The sequence below is a fragment of the Suncus etruscus genome, chromosome 15 (genome assembly GCF_024139225.1).
Source record: "Suncus etruscus isolate mSunEtr1 chromosome 15, mSunEtr1.pri.cur, whole genome shotgun sequence".
In the NCBI taxonomy this organism is placed as follows: domain Eukaryota; kingdom Metazoa; phylum Chordata; class Mammalia; order Eulipotyphla; family Soricidae; genus Suncus; species Suncus etruscus.
In genome coordinates, this window is record NC_064862.1 from 28,908,821 (window position 1) to 28,929,847 (window position 21,027).

A 21,027-nucleotide genomic window follows, 5' to 3' on the forward strand; every position below is an offset into this window, starting at 1 on the left:
ATCCTAATCAAAATAATATATTAAGTTTCCAGTTATATAGAAACTGCTATGCTATTCCTGATAACTTTTTTTTAAGGAAAATTTGTTTGTCCCATTTCTATTGTTTCTTTTTTGGAATTGCTGCTGTAATTTCATGGGATGGCATCACCAATAGGACTATTATGCTGATGAATGAAAGCTTTCTGTGACTGTTGGCAAGCACTAAGTGGGCTCTAAGCAAACTAAAATTCATCGAATCTTAGCAGGGCTATTAAGAAAATAAGTGCAAATTGTCAAGAGAAGAGAGATTTGTTCCTTAACATTATCACTTGACTCTTGGGTAAGAAATGTTAGACAAGAAAGAGACTATTTCAATTTGTCATTCTCCTGAGACCTCAAGACGTTATCTCTGTACTGAAATAAACCATTCCTTCTATACGCAGAGAAAATGAGAAAATGGTTTATGCCCAGATTGGTCCATTTCGTTAGGAGGACAGTCACATAAATAACCACCTAAGAAAACAAAAGCAAAGAAAGACAATGGGAAACATGAGTCCCTGGCACTGAGCCTTTGCCTTTCAGGGTTAAAGTCTCTGTAAATAATTGGTGCCTCTTTTGGACAACTGTGATGTGGTCAGCGGAAGATGGTGAAACCTTCACCTCTCCTAACCTTGCTTGCTTCATATATGTTAAAAAAAACCTGTCGTTTTATAGGGGAAAAACTAGATTAGCTTGAGATTGAGAGAAGGGTCTGCCATCAGGGATTAGAGATATATAATAGACAATAATATAATTATTGAACTTTCATCAGCAGTGTGATGTGGGTATTTAGAAAAGCATAAAAAGTTAGGATGTGCGTAGAGAAACAGCATATATTAGCAGCATAACACAAGTCCTATTTATTTTGTTTATACAACTTATTTTAAAAGACATCTTGAGGACCAGAACAATAGTACAGTGGACAAGTACATAGTATATATAGGCTTTTGCCTTGCACACAGCTGGCCTAGGTTCAACCTCCAATACCCAGAAGGTCCCCAAAACTCTGCCCAGAGTGGATCCCTTGAGCAAAGAGCGAGCAGTAAACTCTGACCACCAATGGGAGTGGCCCAGTCCCCCCTGTCCCCAAATAATAATAATAATAATAATAATAATAATAATAAAAGCCATCTCTGTCTAGGGAGAGGGTAGGAGGTAGCCATGGCTGAGAAGAACGTGGAAGGTAATAATGCACAGCCTGGGTTTTAAGCATCAGTTGAGCCTGACTAAATTCTTGCTCACTAGATGTGCAACTTGAATATGTCAACTTTCTTGCTTTGAACATGGGTTTCTTATTTTTTGTTTGTTTGTTTGTTTGTTTTGGGCCACACCTGGTGATGCTCAGGGGTTACTCCTGGCTATGTGCTCAGAAATCTCTCCTGGCTTGGGGGACCATATGGGACACCAGGGGAAATCGAACCGTGGTCCATCCTAGGTCAGCTGCATGCAAGGCAAACACCATACTGCTGCTCCACTGCTCCGGACCCAGGGCTCGTTATTTTTAAAATTAGAATAATCCCCACCCCATCCCTTCTCTGATGCTATTCTGAGGAATGAAAGATTTCAGATCACTCCATTCTTGCCTTCAGTGGTGCTTCCCAGCCTTTAGTCCTTTCCTGTCATTGGTCTTTTCTTGGTTGAATTTTTGGTACCCATAATTCTTTGCTTTGGCGTAACTTTCCTGAGCATATTTTTAAATGAGGAGTTTCTCGCATGCCAGTTGTGTTATTGCAGTGCATACTCTGTTCCTCTCTTTGATCTTCTACCGTGAGTTTATTTTGCACTATGTTTCCTACCTGTCTCTTGTACAAGATGAGTATCAAAAGCATCTTCTTCCCCTTGCATTTCACTGGCCTGGTGTTCAGTACAGAGCGATTAGGCAGGTTGTTAAGGAATGAGCAAATGTGAAGTGCCTGAGAAATAATTGATCATTTGGAAGGCACTCAATGAAGACAAGCTATAATAGTAGCAGTTATAATCAATAATAGCATCTATCTGTACAGATGTTGGTCTCTATTTTTTGTCTGTTTCCAACCATGGAGCATTGGATTTTGGGAGCGGGGAGACACACTGGCAGTTTAGGACACTTGGAGTGGGGACAGGAGTGAGGACAGTGATGTCAGGATTTAAACCATTGTAAGCTGCAGCTGTATATAAGGCAAGTGATTTAACCTTTTAAGTAGAGATCTGCTCAGTGGCATTGAGGGCCTAGGGCCACTCAGGGTAGTTCAGACCTGAGGATTCAAAGCTTAGACCCTGCACTTTGGTGCTTTATGGGGCTGATGGCTCTTGAAGCTGCCACTAACTGGGGCCACCAGAGATATACCCAGTTGCTGAATAGGTGAGTGGATGCATGTGGTCTTGGGGTCCAACTCAGGGCTTTGTGCACGCTAGCCAGGCGCTCCATCGCTGAGTTTTATCCCAAGCTAACAGCAGTGTTTTAAAACCCTTTATATCTTCAGACCTGCAATAGTCTGAGACCAATGGTTGCAAATCATCACCTGAGCTCTCCAATGGAGGATAATGACCTACTACACACATCTTTGCCTCTTTGCTAGGTGAAATGAGTGGGAGGGGAACACTGTCTTTTTTCCTCTACTTAAAACACAGAATTGGTAATTATATTCATAGTAGTTACGTTTTATAAAGTTGATCAAATGCTAACTTAGCCACCACAGAACCTTTTCCTCTAGGGGAAACAAACAGGGTTAGATTTCTGCAAACTTCCTTCCAGTCACAGGTATTTTGCTACCTGATCCAAACAGAGCCTGCCTTTTCTGCATACTTCTGTTTAAATACACATGAGAACATATATGTATAGATGCTGTTATATTAGCTCATTGCCCAACAGCTCTTTAGCTCATGGCCAGCAGCTCTCTGATTCATGCTTAAAATAAACTTACCTAACATATTTTCTCACTAGAGCACATCACAGTGCTTTTGTGCTCAGCAGCTCTTCAGCACCACACTTGGGACATTTGAAGCAGCTAAGCCACTAATGAAGAGGACACTTGTGTTCAGATGAGAGCTGAACCTACAGGGCGAAGTGTCAGTTCCTTGACCTCAGCCGGGAACCACGTGGGTTGGGCCACTCAGACTTTTTGCTGCTCTGCAGATGTCCATAGGTGAATGTGAATACCACATTTATTGATTTGGGGAGGTTTATAAATCAATTCTAGCAAGTAGATGAATTCACAAATATAGAGCCTACGAGTAATGAGATCACCTTTGCATTATTTGTACTTCATATCACAGTGCAATATTTTGGGACATGCACAATAATTTTGTATAAACCACTGTCTAATTTTTATCATAATTTTATACTTATATATAATTATACTATAGATTTAGATATAATCTATCTTATATGTCATAAATATAATAATTTCTTACTTCCATTTTAGTTTTGTTTTGTTTTCTTCTTTTTTTTTTTTTGGTTTTTGGGCCACACCCGGTGCTCAGGGGTTACTCCTGGCTGTCTGCTCAGAAATAGCTCCTGGCAGGCACGGGGGACCATATGGGACACCAGGATTCGAACCAACCACCTTTGGTCCTGGATCAGCTGCTTGCAAGGCAAACACCGCTGTGCTATCTTTCTGGGCCCGTAGTTTTGTTTTCTTACAGGCATTCAGGTTCTTTGGCTCTCAGGAGGTAGAATGTCTGAAAGACCCAAACTGCCTTTTTTTGCTGTTGTCATTGGTCCACATCTGGTGGTGCTCAGGCTTTTTCTCCTGGCTCTACTGTCAGGGATCATTCCTTGTAGGGCTCAGGGGACCATAAGGGGATTGAACCTGGGTCAGCAGAGTGCAAGGTAAGCACCCTCTGTACTCCATCCCCAGAACGACTTTTCTAAGTAAAGTTCACTGGGAGAAAAGGCTTGGGAAAGACTCAGGGAGGTAGCATGTCTGTACCTAAGCACAGGATGCAGCAGTCAGCGTTGCCATTGCCTCCCATAGGAAGCCTGACCGGGGTTGTAAGTTAGATCTGGAAACATCTGTTGGATCTAGCAATTCCCCTGCCTGTCACCAGACCTGTCACACTCAGCTCCGGGAATTGTACTTGGTTGGCTTCTGTGCACAGCCTCCCAGGGTGTTGTGCATGCAGTTCTGAGAGAGGAGCAGGTATATGTCACACAAGGTGGTACATTCCCAGCTAGTCAGAGACTTAGGGTCTTGGTGGCGGAGTTGCCTGTTCCCCACCACCCTGGATGCACATTTGCCAGGGCTAGGAACTCTCCCCTGCCCTACTGTGGTGGGAGGAAGTTTCTGATCAGTATCACTTGCCCTGGAGAATTTATGGACTGAAGGACTTGGAGGCAAGTTCTTAGGTGTCAAGTTTACTGGCTGTGCCTCTTTGACTGGAGTTCTAAGTGCCATCTTCTTTCTATCTCTGTTTTATACAAAGACTATTTTGTTTTCATATAGTTTTTTCCCGTTTGACAGGAGGCTTTTTTTTTTCCGGTGTGTGCTTTGTTCATATGTATTTGCACTTACTTTTCATAAAAGTACTCAGAATGGATGGGGAAGGAAGGGGAGAGAGAAAAGAGAGAGCGAGAGAAAGAAAAAGAACAAGTTGTACAGTATGTGGTTCACCTGGAGTTGATCCTTAGTACTACTTAGGGTCTCTGAAGCACTGCCAAGAATGATTCCTGAGGACGTGGTCAGGAATAAGCCCTTGAATACAGCTGGGTATGCATCCCCCCCAAAAAAAACCCCAAATTCTTCAAGCATTTTGATTTTTCAGGAAATCTATTAAAAATCTATTTTTAATCTTTCACATTTCTCACAACCCTGTATATGATAGATTTATTTCTTGATTTTATTTGGGTGGTAATTTGAACTTGTTTGGAGGAATTGGCAAACAGGCTAAATGCTAATAAAAAATGGACAATTATCTATTCCCTTATTGAAAGACATTTGGATAAGTCCCAGTTTGGGGACATTATAAATAGAGCTATTGTAAACATTTGTTTACAGTAAAGGTTTTTATGTACAGGTTTTGTGTAAATAGATGTGATTAGTTTTCTAGGATAAATACCTAGAAGTACTGCTTGATATGGCAAATCTGTACTTCACTGTATAGTAAGACTTTAGAAATTTATGATTTATCGCAATGTTTGAGTTTTCCAGTTGTTTTGTGTCCTCACCAGCACTTGGTATTATCTTTGCTTTTGCATCTGTGTATTTTCTGTTAAAACTGGTTTGTTTAGGGCTGGAGAGATAGCATGTAGGTAAGGCATTTGCCTTGCATGCAGAAAGACGGTGGTTTGAATCCTGGCATCCTCTATGATCCCCAGAGCCTGCCAAGAGCGATTTCTGAGCATAGATCCAGGAGGAACCCCTGAGTGCTGCCGGGTGTGACCCAAAACCAAAAACCAAAAACAAACAAACAACCCTGGTTGGTTAGTTGGTTTGTTTGCTTCCTTAATGGCTAACAAAGGGAAACAGTTTCTCAGATGCTTATTGCCCTTTGAATAGTCACTCTGGTGATCTGTTCTTTTCAATCTGTTGCCCATTTGCAATGGGTTTGTTTCCTAACATTTACATTTTTATAGCTCTACATATATGATAGATATTTTAGTAAAATCAAGGGAGAGGTTGGGGTAAGGAAAAAAGGAAAAGGGAAAAATCAAACGGGAAAATTCCTGTCCAAGACTTTGCAGATGGTCTTTATTCTGGGAACTCCTTCAGTTTACAACCTTGACTTTCTTAGAATAAGATTATTCAAAGATGACAAAGGGGCTTCTTTTTCATTCCCAGGAGAAGTCAGTGTGTTCTGTTATTTCATCCATTGTTTTTTCAAGAAAGAATTCACTGGGCCAGAATAATAGTTCCGCCAAGAGGGTGCTTGTCTAATACACAGCTGATCACATTTCAATCCCTGGTATCTCAAGTGGTCCCTTGAGCCTACTAGGGGTGATTTCTGAGCACAGCTGGGTGTGGCCCCAAAACAAAACAAAATGAAAAAAGAAAAAAATTCTGGATACCCAAAGTAGAAGAGTGACAGATTTTATTTATTTTTTTATTTTTATTTTTTTTGTGTGGTTTTTGGGTCACACCCGGCCGTGCTCAGGGGTTATTCCTGGCTCCAGGCTCAGAAATTGCTCCTGGCAGGCACGGGGGACCATATGGGACGCCGGGATTCGAACCGATGACCTCCTGCATGAAAGGCAAACGTCTTACCTCCATGCTATCTCTCCGGCCCCGACAGATTTTATTAAGAGAAAGAAAGGGATGGGGCCGGAGAGATAGCATGGAGGTAAGGCATTTGCCTTGCATGCAGAAGGTCAGTGGTTCAAATCCCGGCATCCCATATGGTCCCCTGAGCCTACCAGGGGTGATTTCTGAGCAGAGAGCCAGTAGTAACCCCTGAGTGCTCCCGGGTGTGACCTAAAAAACAAAAAAAAAAAAAAAAAAAAGGAAAAAGAAAGGGAAACAGTACCTGAGGAGATGGTTGGAGCAAACTTGTGCAAAAAGTGAATTAAACGAGTCATGTGGGGTTATATTGTAGTTTTTTTTCCTGTTTATTTGTTTTTGGGCCATACCTGCTGATGCTCAGGACTCACTCCCAGGTCTACATTCAGGAATTGCTCGTGGCAGTGCCCCCTGATCACATGGGATGTTGGCGATCAAACTTTGGTTGGCTGTGTGCAAGGAAAGTGTCTTATCCACTGCACTATCTCTCCAGCCCTGCTGTGTGGGTTTTTATCTGACCATTTTACTTGGTTCCTAATTTGGGCCATTCACATCATTTTCCTTTTGCTGCCTTGCTCCCTGTAATAGAAAGAGCTGGAATGAAAGACCCAGAAGCCAGCAATACCCGTGGCCCCTCTGGAAGCTATGTTAGAATCTTGGTTTTGGCCATTCTTGGGCTTGAAACCCCACTCTCCAAGATTCTTTGGTTCTGGGAAGCTTCTCCATCTGGGTTTGCATTCCAGCGTATCTAGGAAAATCCCCTCTGATGGCATAAACCTCCCCTGCTCATACCTGGCTGCCTCTTTGTGCCATCATTTTCATTGTTTTTGTTTAAGTCCCCTACCTGGGACACATGGCTTGCCAAGGTGGCTACCTTGGCACTAATATCCAAACAACTCTCCCCAGTTTTTCTGAGTTCAATTGTATACCCAGCTTCACTCTTGCCACGGTGAAGAGGTCATTCATTTGTATTAAACTGTTTTTGAAAAACCCTGTTACTTTTCTTTCCTGGGAGATTTTCAAGTCCAGCAAAACGCAGCCATGTACTTACCTTGCTTGTAACAGTTGTTTGGGTCAAACACAGACAGATTAGAGACAGGAAATGGAATTATTCCAGAGTAAGGTCAGCCCTGATCTCTCCTGGCCTGGTTCCTGTTTCCAGAGCCCCTGCATGGAACACTGTCACCAAGGTAAGTGGACATGGCAAGTCAAGGCCCCTTTATCAGCCTTCAAATCCTTCCTGCCACTTGAAAATGACCCTTTTCTTGACTGATCCATGTGTTTTGTTAGTTTCTACCAGTAATTGGTCTCAAAGTCCTGAAAAGTGTGACAAAGTCACCAAAAAGTGAGGTTAGTGAGTTCCAATATTTCTTGAGAGAAACTTTGAAGCTCTTTAGTTCGGCCATTTTTGCTCTTTGTTTTCTCCGTGTCTTATTTAAGAATTAACAATATTTTAATCTTTATAATTGGGATTGCTTGCCAGTGTTTTCCGGCGAGATGGTGGAACTCAGCTAGATTGTGCAGTTGTCAGGGTCACACCTGGGGCAGTGCTGGGCTGGGGACAACCTCTGGGCTGTAGCTGGTGGAGCTAATGGGGGGGGCATTGATGTGATCACTGTGATCCCAGTTCTGAGCCTTGTGCATGCAAGATGGGTGCATCTCGTTTTGGAACCATTTCTTTAGTCCACCCCTTGTCCCATCGCCCCTGGATTAAATCCAGGCCTCACACATGCCAGGCAAGTGCACTTAACTACTGAGTACCTGGCTTGAGGACTTTGCATGTAGGAGCCCTGGGTTTGATCCCCAGCATTGCTGTACTCCAAGCATTAACCTTGGAGCAACTGAGCTTTATACCCAGCTGGTAGTTAACCACGCCCCCCCCATTGTTTTTTTTCTATTCCTGTACCACAGGTATTTTCTCTACAGATTTTTTTTTTTTTTTGGTTTTTGGGTCACACCCAGTGGTGCTCAGGGGTTCCTCCTGGCTGTCTGCTCAGAAATAGCTCCTGGCAGGCACGGGGGACCATATGGGACACCGGGATTCGAACCAACCACCTTTGGTCCTGGATCGGCTGCTTGCAAGGCAAACGCCGCTGTGCTATCTCTCCGGGCCCTTCTCTACAGATTTTATAAGTCAATTCGTTTACACTGATTTGTGGCCTAATTTTGTGGTACATCGTGGTTTTTCAAACTCCAGCTAATGAACTGGCACCTGTCTCAAAACTTTAAGAAGCTCATCTACAGGTGTGTAGAAGGTTGACAGTGTCCGGCAGGAAATAAGTAGTACAAAATATAGGCTAAGGTTAAAGTTGTTTTCTTCTTCTCCTCCATCTCTGCCTCCTCCTCCTCCATTTTCAGTGGCTCAAACACCCATTTCTTATGAAGAATATCCTTTGTTAGTTCCTTTCCCAACTTTGTAAAAGTAACAATAGTTCATATATGTGTGTAGCTTTTTCTGGGCTCTTTTTGGCTTTCTACACACTCTATCCCTTTATCAATACTACACTGTATTGATCACTCTGGTTTTTGTTTTGTGCCATTCAACAGTGCTCAGGGTGTATTCCTGGTGCTGCACTCAGGAATTACTCCTAGAGAAACTGAGGATCCTATGAGATGCTGGGGATCAAACTCGGGTTGATCGTACTCAAGGCAAATGCGTTACCCATTGTAGAGGCACACTAGCCTCATCACTTTTAAGGAAAGTGAGGCCTCCAGTTTTTTTCCTCTTCAAAATGGTTTCAGATATTTTAGTTCTTTTGCCTTCCTATGTAAACATTTAGACTCAGCTGTCTAGATGGACCAAAAAATTCTCTTTGATTTTGATGAGAAATGCATTAAATCTGTTCATTCTTTCTAGAGCTATTGCTAATGGTATTTTTGCTTTTAATATGTTCTTTTCAGTTGGGAAGGATGCTGTGGATTTAACCTTATAGATATGAAGCATGAACATCTCCAGCCCAACAACAGTGTCTTTTATAATTCAATTTCTGTTATTTGTTGTTATGAAACATGATTGATTTTTACACAATTTTTATTCTTGTATCTATGGGCCTTGCACAATTCATTAATTAGTTCTGGGAGCTTTGGGAGGTTTTCTTTGGATTGTCTATGTAGAAGGTCATATTGCCTACCTATAGGAATAGTTTTAATTTTTATTTTTCAATCTGTTTGCCTTCCATCAATCAATTTAGATCTAATATATTGCAGTCTTTCCCTCTAGTATTGCTTCTCTTGTCTCTGAAGAATTTCCTTTAACATTTCTTTTAGTGTATGCTTGCTGCTGGTAAATTCTCATTGAATTTCTCTAAGTCTCGGCCAGAGAAAGAGCACAGCAGTATGGCATTTGCCTTGTATGCAGCCAATTCAGGACGGATGGTGGTTCAAATCCCAGCATCCCATATGATCCCCATGCCTGCCAGGAGCAATTTCTGAACACAGAGCCAGGAGTAACCCTTGAGTGCTGCTGGGTGTGACCCAAACCCTCCTCCCCCAAAAGTAAATTTTTCTAAGACTCACAATATCTTTATTCCAACATCATTCTTGCATTGTTGGAACATGCTTTCCTGAAAGGTTATAGAATTGGGATTTTACAGTTCTTTATTTTTCCTCTCAAAACTCGAGGAGGAAAAGTCTTTCCAGCTCTGGGGAAATAACTCTGGGGTCAGAACATCTGCCTTGCATATAGAAGGATCTGAATTTCATCGCCAGTATTTCATTAGCCCTGAATACTCCCAGATATAGAATTAATATTTCTCAATACTTCTGCACCTGAGCACTGTTGCATTTCTGGGTGCTGGCATTGAACTCTCTGGCCTAGTTGGTTGATTATTACTAGGAACGACACCCCGAAGCCTCCTGAATGCTGAGTCCCCTCCACAGGACCTCCTCTGTCACCCAGTATACACACACAGTCTTTCCATTGCTTCTTGACCTCCAGGGTTTGTGACGATCTTTGGTAATTCCTTCATTACCCCCTGACAGATCTTGTAGTGTTTTTCTCTGGCTGCTCAAGGATGGTTTTCCTTGTCTTTAGTGGTCAATAGTTCACGTTTTCAGTCATGAATTACGTGGGTCAACCTTGTTTGGAATTTATTGTCCTGAAATCATAGGTTAATGTATTTCACAAATATAGAAATTTTTTTTGAAGGAAGGGGTGGTCTGGGCCACATCTGATGGGATCCAAGGTTGTAGAACAGTGCTAGTGGGACTCAGGAGACCATATGTGGTGCCAGGAATTGAACCCATGTCATCGATATGTGATATAAGCACCCTACTGACCATACTATATTATGTACCTAAATATGATAAAATTTAATTGTTATTAATTCATTTTTTTTAAATCTTACTATACCATGCTCTTTTGTTTCTCATTAGGACTCCAGTGACATAAACCTCAACCTATTTTGTCATTGGCTAAGTTACTATGTCCAATGTTCTGTTGGTTTGTTTAAAGGCCACACCTGATTTTTTAAGGTCATTCCTCATGGTGCCCAGTAGGGGACCATACAAAGCCAGGGATCTGACCCAGACTTAAGTTTTGTTTCTCCATTATAATGCTCTTGTTCATTTCTGTTTTTCTGTTTCAATTTCTCTGATCATATCTCTGTCATCTCAGGTTTGCTAAGTGTACTCTTAAAATATATTATCAGAGCTGGAGTGATGGCGCAGTGGTATGTGTGACACCTTGCATGAGGTTGACCCGTGTTTGATCCCTGGCATCCCTATGGTCCATCAAGCCTGCCAGGAATAATTTCTGAGCTCAGAGCCAGGAGTAGCTCCTGAACACTGCTGATTGTGGCCCCCAAACCAGCTCCCCCTGAATTTATTTTTACTTAAGATGTTAGTTTTTGTTTATATCTTAAAACTTTCTGTCTTCTCTGAGAATATCTACTTCCCATTCGTTGTGGTAGTATTTACTCTTGCAGCTTGGATCAAATAATTTCTGAAAAAAATCTTCATCTCGTCATTTGAACTTTTGTGTCATCTCAGAGTTGGCAAGTAGTGATCCATTATTTCCTTGTGAGTTGGTATTTTTCTAACCTCTCTCACAAGCCAAGTAATATAATGCAGTCCAGGATGTTTTGGTATTATTGTTTTATATGCTTATATTTTTAAGAAGAATGCAAACATTTTTGGTTTATTTTATTTGGTTAATTTTAAAAAATGTACCTGTTTAGGTTAGGTTAAGGCTGTCACTCCCAACCTACATTTTGTGAACTTTGGTTCCATATTAGTATTAGTCATTTCTTAGAATCTTTTTTTTTAAAATATTTTTCACCTAGAGGTCAATCTGAGATTAGATGACAGTCTCCTCAATAAATCAGTTCTCAGAGTCCTTGGTGTGTATTTAGAGTCACATTCATATGTCTTTTTATTGAATTGCTCTAATAAATTCTCAGGTAACTTATCTCCCAAACTCTTTCTAGCTCTTTGGTTTACCTTCTCCCTTCCTGTTCACTAGCCAAAAATCAGAATTTTTTTTAACATTTTTTTTTGTTTTTTTGGGCCACACCCATTTGATGCTCAGGGGTTACTCCTGGCTAAGCGCTCAGAAATTGCCCCTGGCTTGGGGGGACCATATGGGACGCCGGGGGATCGAACCACGGTCACTTGCAAGGCAAACACCTTACCTCTAGCGCCACCTCACCGGCCCCCAAAAATCAGAATTTGAGTTTCCATCTCCTGTTATGAATACTCTGTGGTTACAGCCCAGTGAGGTGGGCACCAAGTAAAGAGGTAGAGAGATGATAGACAGACAGTCAGACAGACAGGCAGACAGGCAGGCAGGCAAGTAAGAATACTGGGATTTGATCTACTCTTGAGGACCACATATTCAGAGGGCATAAAACAAGGTTTCTTTCCTCTGAAGTTTAGATGTTACTGGCAGTTCTTGACACTGTTAGCTTGCTTTGGGTAGGTACTGGTTAAGGATGGAAAAAGAATCTGACACGTGTACTTCTGGGTGGCTTCACACTTGAATATGGTTTAATTAACACAAATTGCAGCATCCTTGTCAATGTGTTAAAAAGGGTTTTTATTTATTTTTTTCCCTTTTCCTTTTTCTGATGCATAGGAGTTCTTTTTCTTGCCTTTCTGGCTAGAAGTAGAGGATTTTTCTTGGTGCACTTCTTCCTTTTGAACAAGCACTTCTTCCTTTTGAACTGTCTTTGCATTTAAGCTGACTTATTCAAGATGGGAAGGATAAACCAAATAGAACAGGAAACTCATTGCTGGTTTGGTACTACTTTTGAATTCTGGTCTCTTCCCTCAATTCATCTGGTACCATTTAAGTTCAGAATCCTCAGAAAGCTGTTCTCGAATGTCTTTTCTTGGTAGAGTTGTATTCAGGGGGAAATGTTGGATACAGACTCCATCTTGCCTGGAATGGGCCTCCTTCTATTTTCAAAAAATAGAATATGTACCGAGGCAAACATTTTCTTTTTTCTTATTTCTCACTGTGATCTACAGTGTCCAAACACACATGTGCTAATGAAGGAAGATACTAAACCATGGTAAGGAGAAGGAGTAAGCCCAGGAAGTTTGTTAGAAAATCTCACGAGAACTATTTTTTTTTTTTTGGTTTTTGGGCCACACCCGTTGACGCTCAGGGGTTACTCCTGGCTATGCGCTCAGAAGTCACTCCTAGCTTGGGGGACCATATGGGACGCCGGGGGATCCAACCGCGGTCCGTCCAAGGCTAGCGCAGGCAAGGCAGGCACCTTACCTTTAGCACCACCGCCCGGCCCCACGAGAACTATTTTGCATTCTGGGAGCATCTATTCTTGCCCTTCATACTGCTCTCACTGCCTGCATCCTTTTTACGTCCATTTCCTCAATACACCTTTTTTCTGAAGACTCTTCTGGGGTGTCTAGCAAGGAAGCCAGAGGTTGAGGTCATCATTTCTTTAGGTCCTACTTTTTAAACTGTGTTTTCTCAGACAAAGTCAGAAGAGAGAAACAATTCTAAGGGTTTGGGGTTTCAGCAGAATGCAGATGGAGAACTATGTGAATGCTTATCCATTTTTTTCTGTAATTTTTCATATAAACCATTTTCCATGGACCTTGACATAGGATATTGATAGTCAAGAAGATTGTGAAAGTGCCAGAGCAGATTCTGTATATGGGAGTTCTCTGTGCTTTTTTTGCTTAAATTTGGTCTGAATCTACAGCTCTAGTGAAGCTTATTAAAAAAAATTTTAGGAGTCAGGAGCAGTGATGTACCTGTAGGGTGTTTGCCTTGCATGTACTGACCTAGGATGGACCTTAGTTTGATCTCCCGGCGTCCTATATAGCCCCCCCCCAAAGCCAGGAGCAATTTTTGAGTGCATAGCCAGGAGTAACCCCTTAGTGTCACTGGGTGTGACCCAAACCTCCCCCCAATTTTTTTTAATCTTAGAAACTTTGAGTAAATCAGACCTTACAGAAAATGTGTTATGCAATCATATTGTTTGGGCGTGTTTCATGCTATTAATCTATTTGGCCTCTTATTTGGGTTATAATTTGATGAGAAAAGCACAAATTGCTAGATTAGGAAGATCAAGGAGTGAGTCAATAAGGGTAGAATTTTATCTGCTCAAGGAATCTTTGGTCGAATTTCTATATCCCAAAATATAGCGCTTATGGAAATAATATCTGGTAGAATATTTTCTAGATGAAATCGTTTTCTGTTAGTCTGGTTTGCATATAGACACATTGTGGTAGAGTAGATGCCAAATGTATTTTGGGTAGTAAATAAGAATTCTGAGTCCTGTTATGCCCACATTGTTGCCTCCAGTGCTTATTCAGTTCCAACATTTTCCCCCATCCTTCTTTCACTGTCCAGTATCACAGTATTTTTGTTTCAGGGCAGGGGAAGTGGTAAAGGTTAGAACTTGTGCTGAAGCCAAATGATTTTTTGGAGAATGTTCACGAAGTTCCCTTGGTTTTCTTCCTGGCTGGATTTGATATTCCTACTGTGCCCCATCATAGCGGTAATGCATAGCTCTGGAAATATCAGAACTATGAGTGCTCCAGGGGACTTAAAACTTCTTTCATTGCTTATTTTAAAGTGTAGAAGAGAAACTATGGGTAATGCTATATAAACATTTTATAACTTGCATATACTTGGAATTTCTTTAATACTCAAAAATGACACTTAGTTATTTTATTACTGGTTGTTATTTACATTTTTGTCTAACTTTCCTTAATTTTAAATCTCTTTTTAAAATAGATCTCCCCATATATATGGTACCATAACTCTTTTTGATTAAATTCATTGAGAATTAATTTTGGGAAAAGAGTCAGTGAAAGAAAGAACCAGGATTTCAAACAAATTTCCTTTAGAAACTGACAGGAGGGGCACCAAAAGGCAACACTAGAGAGAAAAAAAATAATTCTCTGCTACAGAGTTGGTTAAAACTGTGTTTTTAGGCCTTTAGGACCTCTGACTCTGGGCTGCACACTTAATAATGGTAGTTCTGAAATAGCCGTCAGTCTCTTGCTTACGCTCTCAGCATAAACTGACTGACTAGTGAAAAACAGAAGTGTAGCTTTCTAGAGAGATAGAAATGATTACTCCCAGCTGAGTAGGTCAAACATATCACCACATGAAGAATATGTGTTTTTCTGATTCTCTGGATTTTATTTATTTATATATTTGATATAAATTCTATTCAGCAAATAGAAACTAGAGAGAATTCAGCTGAACAATGTGAGGGGGAAAAAAAAAAGGAAGCAGAGCAAATTGTATTGCAGGTAAAAATCCTTTTCAGCCACCAAACAAACAAGCTTTGCTGAGAAGCTTGCTGAGGCCTCCTTTTGTTTCTCTTTGATTTAAAGCCCCACGCCTGTAATCTAATTAACATCGAACTGAGTTGCAAGTACAGTGGCCTGTTTGGTTCAATAATAATACATTTATATGAAAAGTTAATGAAATGAATTTCCCTCCACCCAATTCATTAAAATTTTTTCTACAATCAACGGTTACTAATGGGATAGAGATTAAATATTCATGTTCATAAATTTTCGGTGTCATTTCTGATTTTCCTTCATTTCTGCTGCCGTAGGTTGAGTTTTACAAGTAGAAAAATTCCCAGACAAAAAGCTTGATTTAGAGGTTAATTGCACACCATTAATCCTTTTTACAAAAGAGGTAGCTGTTCATAGTGGTTAGAGAGAGTTTTGGGCAGGTTTTCCACATTCTGTAGTTGAATAACTGAGGCAAGTTTCATAACCACCTCTTCTGTGCAATAGTTAAGAACTATCGTGAAAATATTGTGCTAGTAATGAACTTTGGAAAAGCACCTACACAGAAGTGGACACAAAGCAACACTCAACAACTTATAGTTAGAAAAGACCTTGGAAAGTCAAATACACACAGACACACAGACACACAGACACACACACACACACACAGACACACACACACACACACACACACACACACACACACACACACGAACTTCTGATAGTTGGACAGAGGGAAAGGAAGACTAAGTTCTTGGTAATTCTCAAACAGAATTAGGCCCGAGACTATCTCGTGATAATTCTGATCATCTGTCCTTAGTAATTGTCATCATTAGGATAAAGTCTCTGAGCGGAAGGACTGTTTCTAAGATTTTTTTCTGTTACCACTTCATTTTCACCTGACAAAGAATCTTATTTAACCTGAAAGTGATGGGGTTTCTTTTCCTAACTAATAATTTTCTCATTAATCAAAGAATACCCAATCAACTTTTTTCTGTTTTGGGGTCATACCTGGTAGTGTTCAAGGCTTACTCTGTGCTTTTAACTCTTACTCTTTAACTCCGTCCTCAAGGGTCACTTCTGGTGGTGCTCAGGGGACCACATGAGGTCCTGGGAATCAAACTGGGTTGGCCACATTCAGACCAAACGCTAATCCCTATATTATCCCCCAGCTCCAAACACTTTCATATAAAAACATTTTTTTTAATCTTTGGCTTCCTCTATGGTGCTGGGGTCACCATGATTACACCTAGCAGGGCTTGGGAGGCATGAGATGCTGGGTATAAAATCCAGATCCTTTTCTAAAATTCATCATATGCCAGACCTGGATTGAAGCCCTTTAAATTATCTCCCTGAGCCTCAAAATATAAACACTTAATTTTTTTGATTGATTTAAAATTTCACTCAAATGTTTTAACTTTCTTATAGGCATTTGAAACCAAGTTGCAAACACCTAGTTAATTATTTTCTTAATGACTCAACCATCAGGATAATTGATTCAGGTTTTGAGCCTACTTTGTGTCAACCCCTCACTTCCTTTTTCTCTGTGACTTATAATCTGTGAGCTGGTGAAGTTGATTAAGATGAACAGTGTTGGTAAAGATTGCCCTTCTGTTCAGGTTTTTAAAAAGTACCAACTCAGGCATTTTTACATTTCATATGCGCTATCAATTAGCAACTTTTGTTGTGATTTTTTTTTTTTTTTGGTCAGACCTGGCAGCGCTCAGGGGTTACTCCTGGCTCTATGCTCAGAAATCACTTCTGGCAGGCTCGGGAGACCATGTGGGATGCCAGGATTTGAACCCCCGTCTTTCAGCATGCAAGGCAAACACCCTACCTCCATGCTGTCTCTCCAGCCCCTTGTTATGTTCTTTTGTTTTCTTTTTGGTTTGGGGGCCACATCTGGAGATGCTTAGTGGTTCTCCTGCCCTGGTTCTGCATTTAGGGAACCTTCTGGCAGTGCTCAAGGGACCATATCAGATGCCAGGGATTGAATTTAGGGTGGCCACATGTGAGACAAGCGCCTGACCTGCTACACTATGTCTCTAGCCCATCTTGACAATCTTTAAGACCATCATTATCATCCTGTCCAGAAGTGGAAATGGAAATGGTTTTGTGAAGGGCCTTGGTTAAAGGCACAAGGCTGAGAAAGATGCAGAGAAGTGTTCCATGCCAGCCCTGGGAGCCTTTGTTCTTTTGCCACAGCTGTGGTTGGAGCGAGGCTCAGAACTTCAGCTCAGAGCTCTAGCAGTAACTATTTCTGTTTAGTGTCTCCCTATTCACTTCCCAATTTAGATTTCTGTTTGATGTCAGAGCAAAGACCGTTAGCACTGCACTGTCCAATTCAGTCATTCTACCCTCTCATGACTATTTAAATCTAATGTAATTAAGATGAAAGAAAATTTCCTTTTTTAGTCACACTGACCATTATATAAATGGTCTATGGTCACAAGTGACTATGGGCCACTGACTGATATTAGGAAGTCAAGAGAACTCGTCTTTCATTGCAGAAAGTTCTATGGGTGTCTACCTTTTCCCTCAGAGAACAGATATCCCAACTGAAACAAAATATATATGAGAAAACTCTTTAGCACACATGCATCCATATAGGTGTCTATTGGATGAAAAAAACCATTAAAAACTTGTTGAAGGCTTGGATCCCTGCCTACACTTCAAATATCAGAGCCAATGTGAAGGCTGTGACTTTGTGGTATCGCAGATGTGTTCTACATCTGACATCACAAAAATGAAAAATGACAAAAAAAAAGATAAGAAAAAAAGGACCTCACATGACCTCACATAAGATAATATGTAGTATATATTTAATGTTATGATAGTAAATATGTGTGTTTATACTTGACTTGTGATGTGTATTTGTTTTATGTCATACCCCTTTATTTTCCTATATAGATCTAGGATGTAACTGTGGGAAAGTATTTGCATGTAGGAGGTCCTAGTCCATTCCCCAACACCATAAACAAAAAGAAAACTATTTACCATATAATGTATTCCTGAATCTGTATATGATAATTAAATATCCAGTTAGTAAACACTGATAGACATGTTCAATGAATGGGGAGTATTTCTAGAGAACTGGAAAAATAAAATCTCAAATCATGCCTTTCTTTAAAATATTTCTTAATGTAGTCTAATTTTATCCATTTCTATCACAACTCAGCACCATTCATTTATCTGCACACATTTCGGTGATTCTTAAGGTTTTCTGCTTTTGTCACCCTGTAATCATGTTCAGTTTTGACCCCATTGTGTTAAATCATATATTAATGCTACTGTTTTCTAAGAACTAGAATTGGCATTTCTAGTTTGCCATTTCTTCTCACCTTAAAATAAAATAATAAGTGGGGATTCAGTTAAAATGGTTTTGTAATTTGCAAAAGTTTTTGAAAAAGCTGGTGATATAGTAGTGGGTGGTAGGTTTGATTAGTTAGCAAGTCTACCTCATGTCACAGTAGCACTATGCTATTTACTCTCCAGAAGATATTTCAAAAGCTCACATTTAAACTCATAAACGACAAGCTAGGAAAAATATAATACCTGAAAGTACAGATTCAGTTGGAGTCAAAATATTGGTGAATGTCTGAAACTAAGCATATATTATCTGTATAAGTTAGCTCTCTTAGTTCTTTTTTATCTCATTACATGTCTTCTCTTACATATTTATTATACATAACTTGCATATTACGCTACACATACTTTATGCCACAAATGTACGTGTGTATCTGTGAGAAAAGTAGTTTACCTGATTTGAGCCATTTAGGCAAGTAGATATTCTATGATGAAGTTTAGTGATATTTTAGAACCATGAACCTGGAAAGCTGGAACTTGGCAAGTTGAAAGTCAAGACAAGTGCATGCCCTGTTGCACCCAGGGATTCTTGAAGGATGATTAGCTGTAGTTTCACTGGCTTAATCTTTGGGTAGTTTTGTTTTAACCATTTTTTTTTGTTTTGGTTCATTGATGCTTCTATAACTATAGACAGATGGCTTATGCAGCAAACTTATTTCTTGCAGTTTGGGGGGCTGGGAAACCCAAGGTAAAGATGCCATCAGATTAGGTATATGGTGAACCGGGCTTTCAGGTTCATACACTGTCTCCTTGCAGTGTGGTATTCTTGTCTGGTTTCAGAATCAAAGTCATACTTGTTGGAAAGTTTGTTTTTCTTTTCAATTTTATGGCAAAGTTTGAGAATTGATACTTCTTTGAAAGCTTGGAGGAATTTTATCCAAAAGCCAACTGATTTGGCTTTTGTTTGAGATGTAAGCTTTTGAGGACAGTTTCACTTTCTTCTTTCAGTCTCCAAATTAAGCATATTATTGTTTTTGTTATGCATGGTGCCAGCCCTTAATATATTAGCTTTGTTTCTCTTTTATTTATTTTGGAGGGTCATGTTGGGACATGTCTGGAAGTGTTCTGGAGCTACTCCTGGCTCTGTGTTCAGGGAACTCACCCCCTAGTGCTCAGGGGACCATACAGTATAACCTACTAACTTTGATATATTTCAATTGATGTCAAAATCATGGTTACAGAAATGGCCACTTAGCAATTTTAACAACAGGCATAAACAATTTAGTCATAAATTGTATTTTATGTCGTTACCGAAATTTTTCAAGTCATTGCTATTAGTAAGCAGATCAAACAGTGGAGGACAGATATTTATAGTTTTTAATAGTCTTCCCTCTAATCAGAATTAACTTGACGGAACTATAATTTTTTGTTTGTTTGCTTTTTTTTTGGAGCTCCATCCAGCTATGCTCAAGGATCATTCCTGGTGTTGATCTAGATTTCACATTGTGTGCTGGAATTGAATTGGGTCAGCTGTGTTCAAGGCATGCACCTTATCTTTATCCACTGTGGTATCTTTCAGGCCCTGAAACTATTATTTTTAAAAACCCAGATTTTTTTTTTAATTAGAGTAAATGCACTGTAGTTTTTAGGGAATGTTAATTGAAGAAAGAAATAAAAACATTCTTTTCCCCCAAGAATATATATTTGCATATGTACATATTCTTTATGATACGTCACTAGCATGTGTAGAATAATCATTAGAGATTACAAATATCTAAATGAATGTTTGAAATTTGCAGATCTAGTCATTCCACTGTTTAGTCCAGTGTCTTAACATGCGTAGCTTCATTAAGATTTTCTTCTTGGCAAAATCTTCAGCATAAAGCTATCTTTCTTTAGGTCTCCGTGCTTCTGGTAGTTATTTATGTAGCCAGTCATTTATTTTTTCTGTGCAACTTTACTAATGATCAGAACATAGGCTAGGTACAGGTGAGGTAGTGGCAGGGAGTACCACAATGGGGGTGGATTATCTGAAGTTGCTTGGGCACCATCTTTTGTTCTGCTTCCTAGGCTCCACCTTCTATTGTTTCTACTCAGTTTTAAGTGCTTTCAAATTTCCCCTTTACTCACACAAAGCACTTTAACAGAAAAATGAGTTGGGGGCAGAGGTGGATGAGCAAAATAGTACAAAATAGTACAGTGAGGAAGGAAGGTTTTTACCTTGCATGGAGTCATTCCTTACCGAGTCCCCCCTTAACTCACCAGGAATGATCCCCAAGTGTAGAGTCAGGAATAAGCCCTGAGCACAGCCAGATGTGAGCCCAGAATTGACAAACAAAACTGAGTAGTGGGAACCTATAGGGGAGAATTGATGAACTACAGTAGAAATCTGTGTTCTTGAAGGTAGGAAAAGTCTCAGTGAAGAGACTGAAGAGAAATCTGTGTTCTTGAAGGTAGGAAAAGTCTCAGTGAAGAGACTGAAGAGGCTGAAGAGGCTGGTAAGGGACCTGGTGAGGAGCAGCCGAATCTCCCAACACCTGATAGTGTCATTCCTGCTACTCATGTGATTCTAATATTGACTGGGGGAGAAAAAACCTGACAAAGTTTCCCCAGCTGCAACAATCTTTCATGGACTGAGTGAATAGAACTCAGTGATAGGACTTGAATAATCATGTTATGATTAATAAAATACTTAAAATAGTTATTGGACTCTTCTTACAATCCATTAACCTACAATTGTGTATTTTTGTTATGACTCACTTTTTCTTAAATAATAGAGTAGCTA

At 40.1% G+C, this 21,027-nt stretch overlaps 2 protein-coding genes across 2 annotated transcripts in view; both read left to right on the forward strand.

Moving 5' to 3' along the window:
* The window catches only part of SGSM1 (small G protein signaling modulator 1), a 667,483-nt gene that overhangs the window by 520,695 nt on the left and 125,761 nt on the right, over positions 1-21,027 (forward strand). The window lies entirely within an intron of this gene.
* The window catches only part of TTC28 (tetratricopeptide repeat domain 28), a 385,385-nt gene continuing 365,537 nt past the window's right edge, over positions 1,180-21,027 (forward strand). Inside the window, exons 1-2 of the mRNA XM_049788080.1 lie at positions 1,180-1,201; positions 20,646-20,740. Of these exons, the coding sequence (XP_049644037.1) occupies positions 1,180-1,201; positions 20,646-20,740 (117 nt within the window). The remainder of the gene's footprint in view (positions 1,202-20,645; positions 20,741-21,027) is intronic.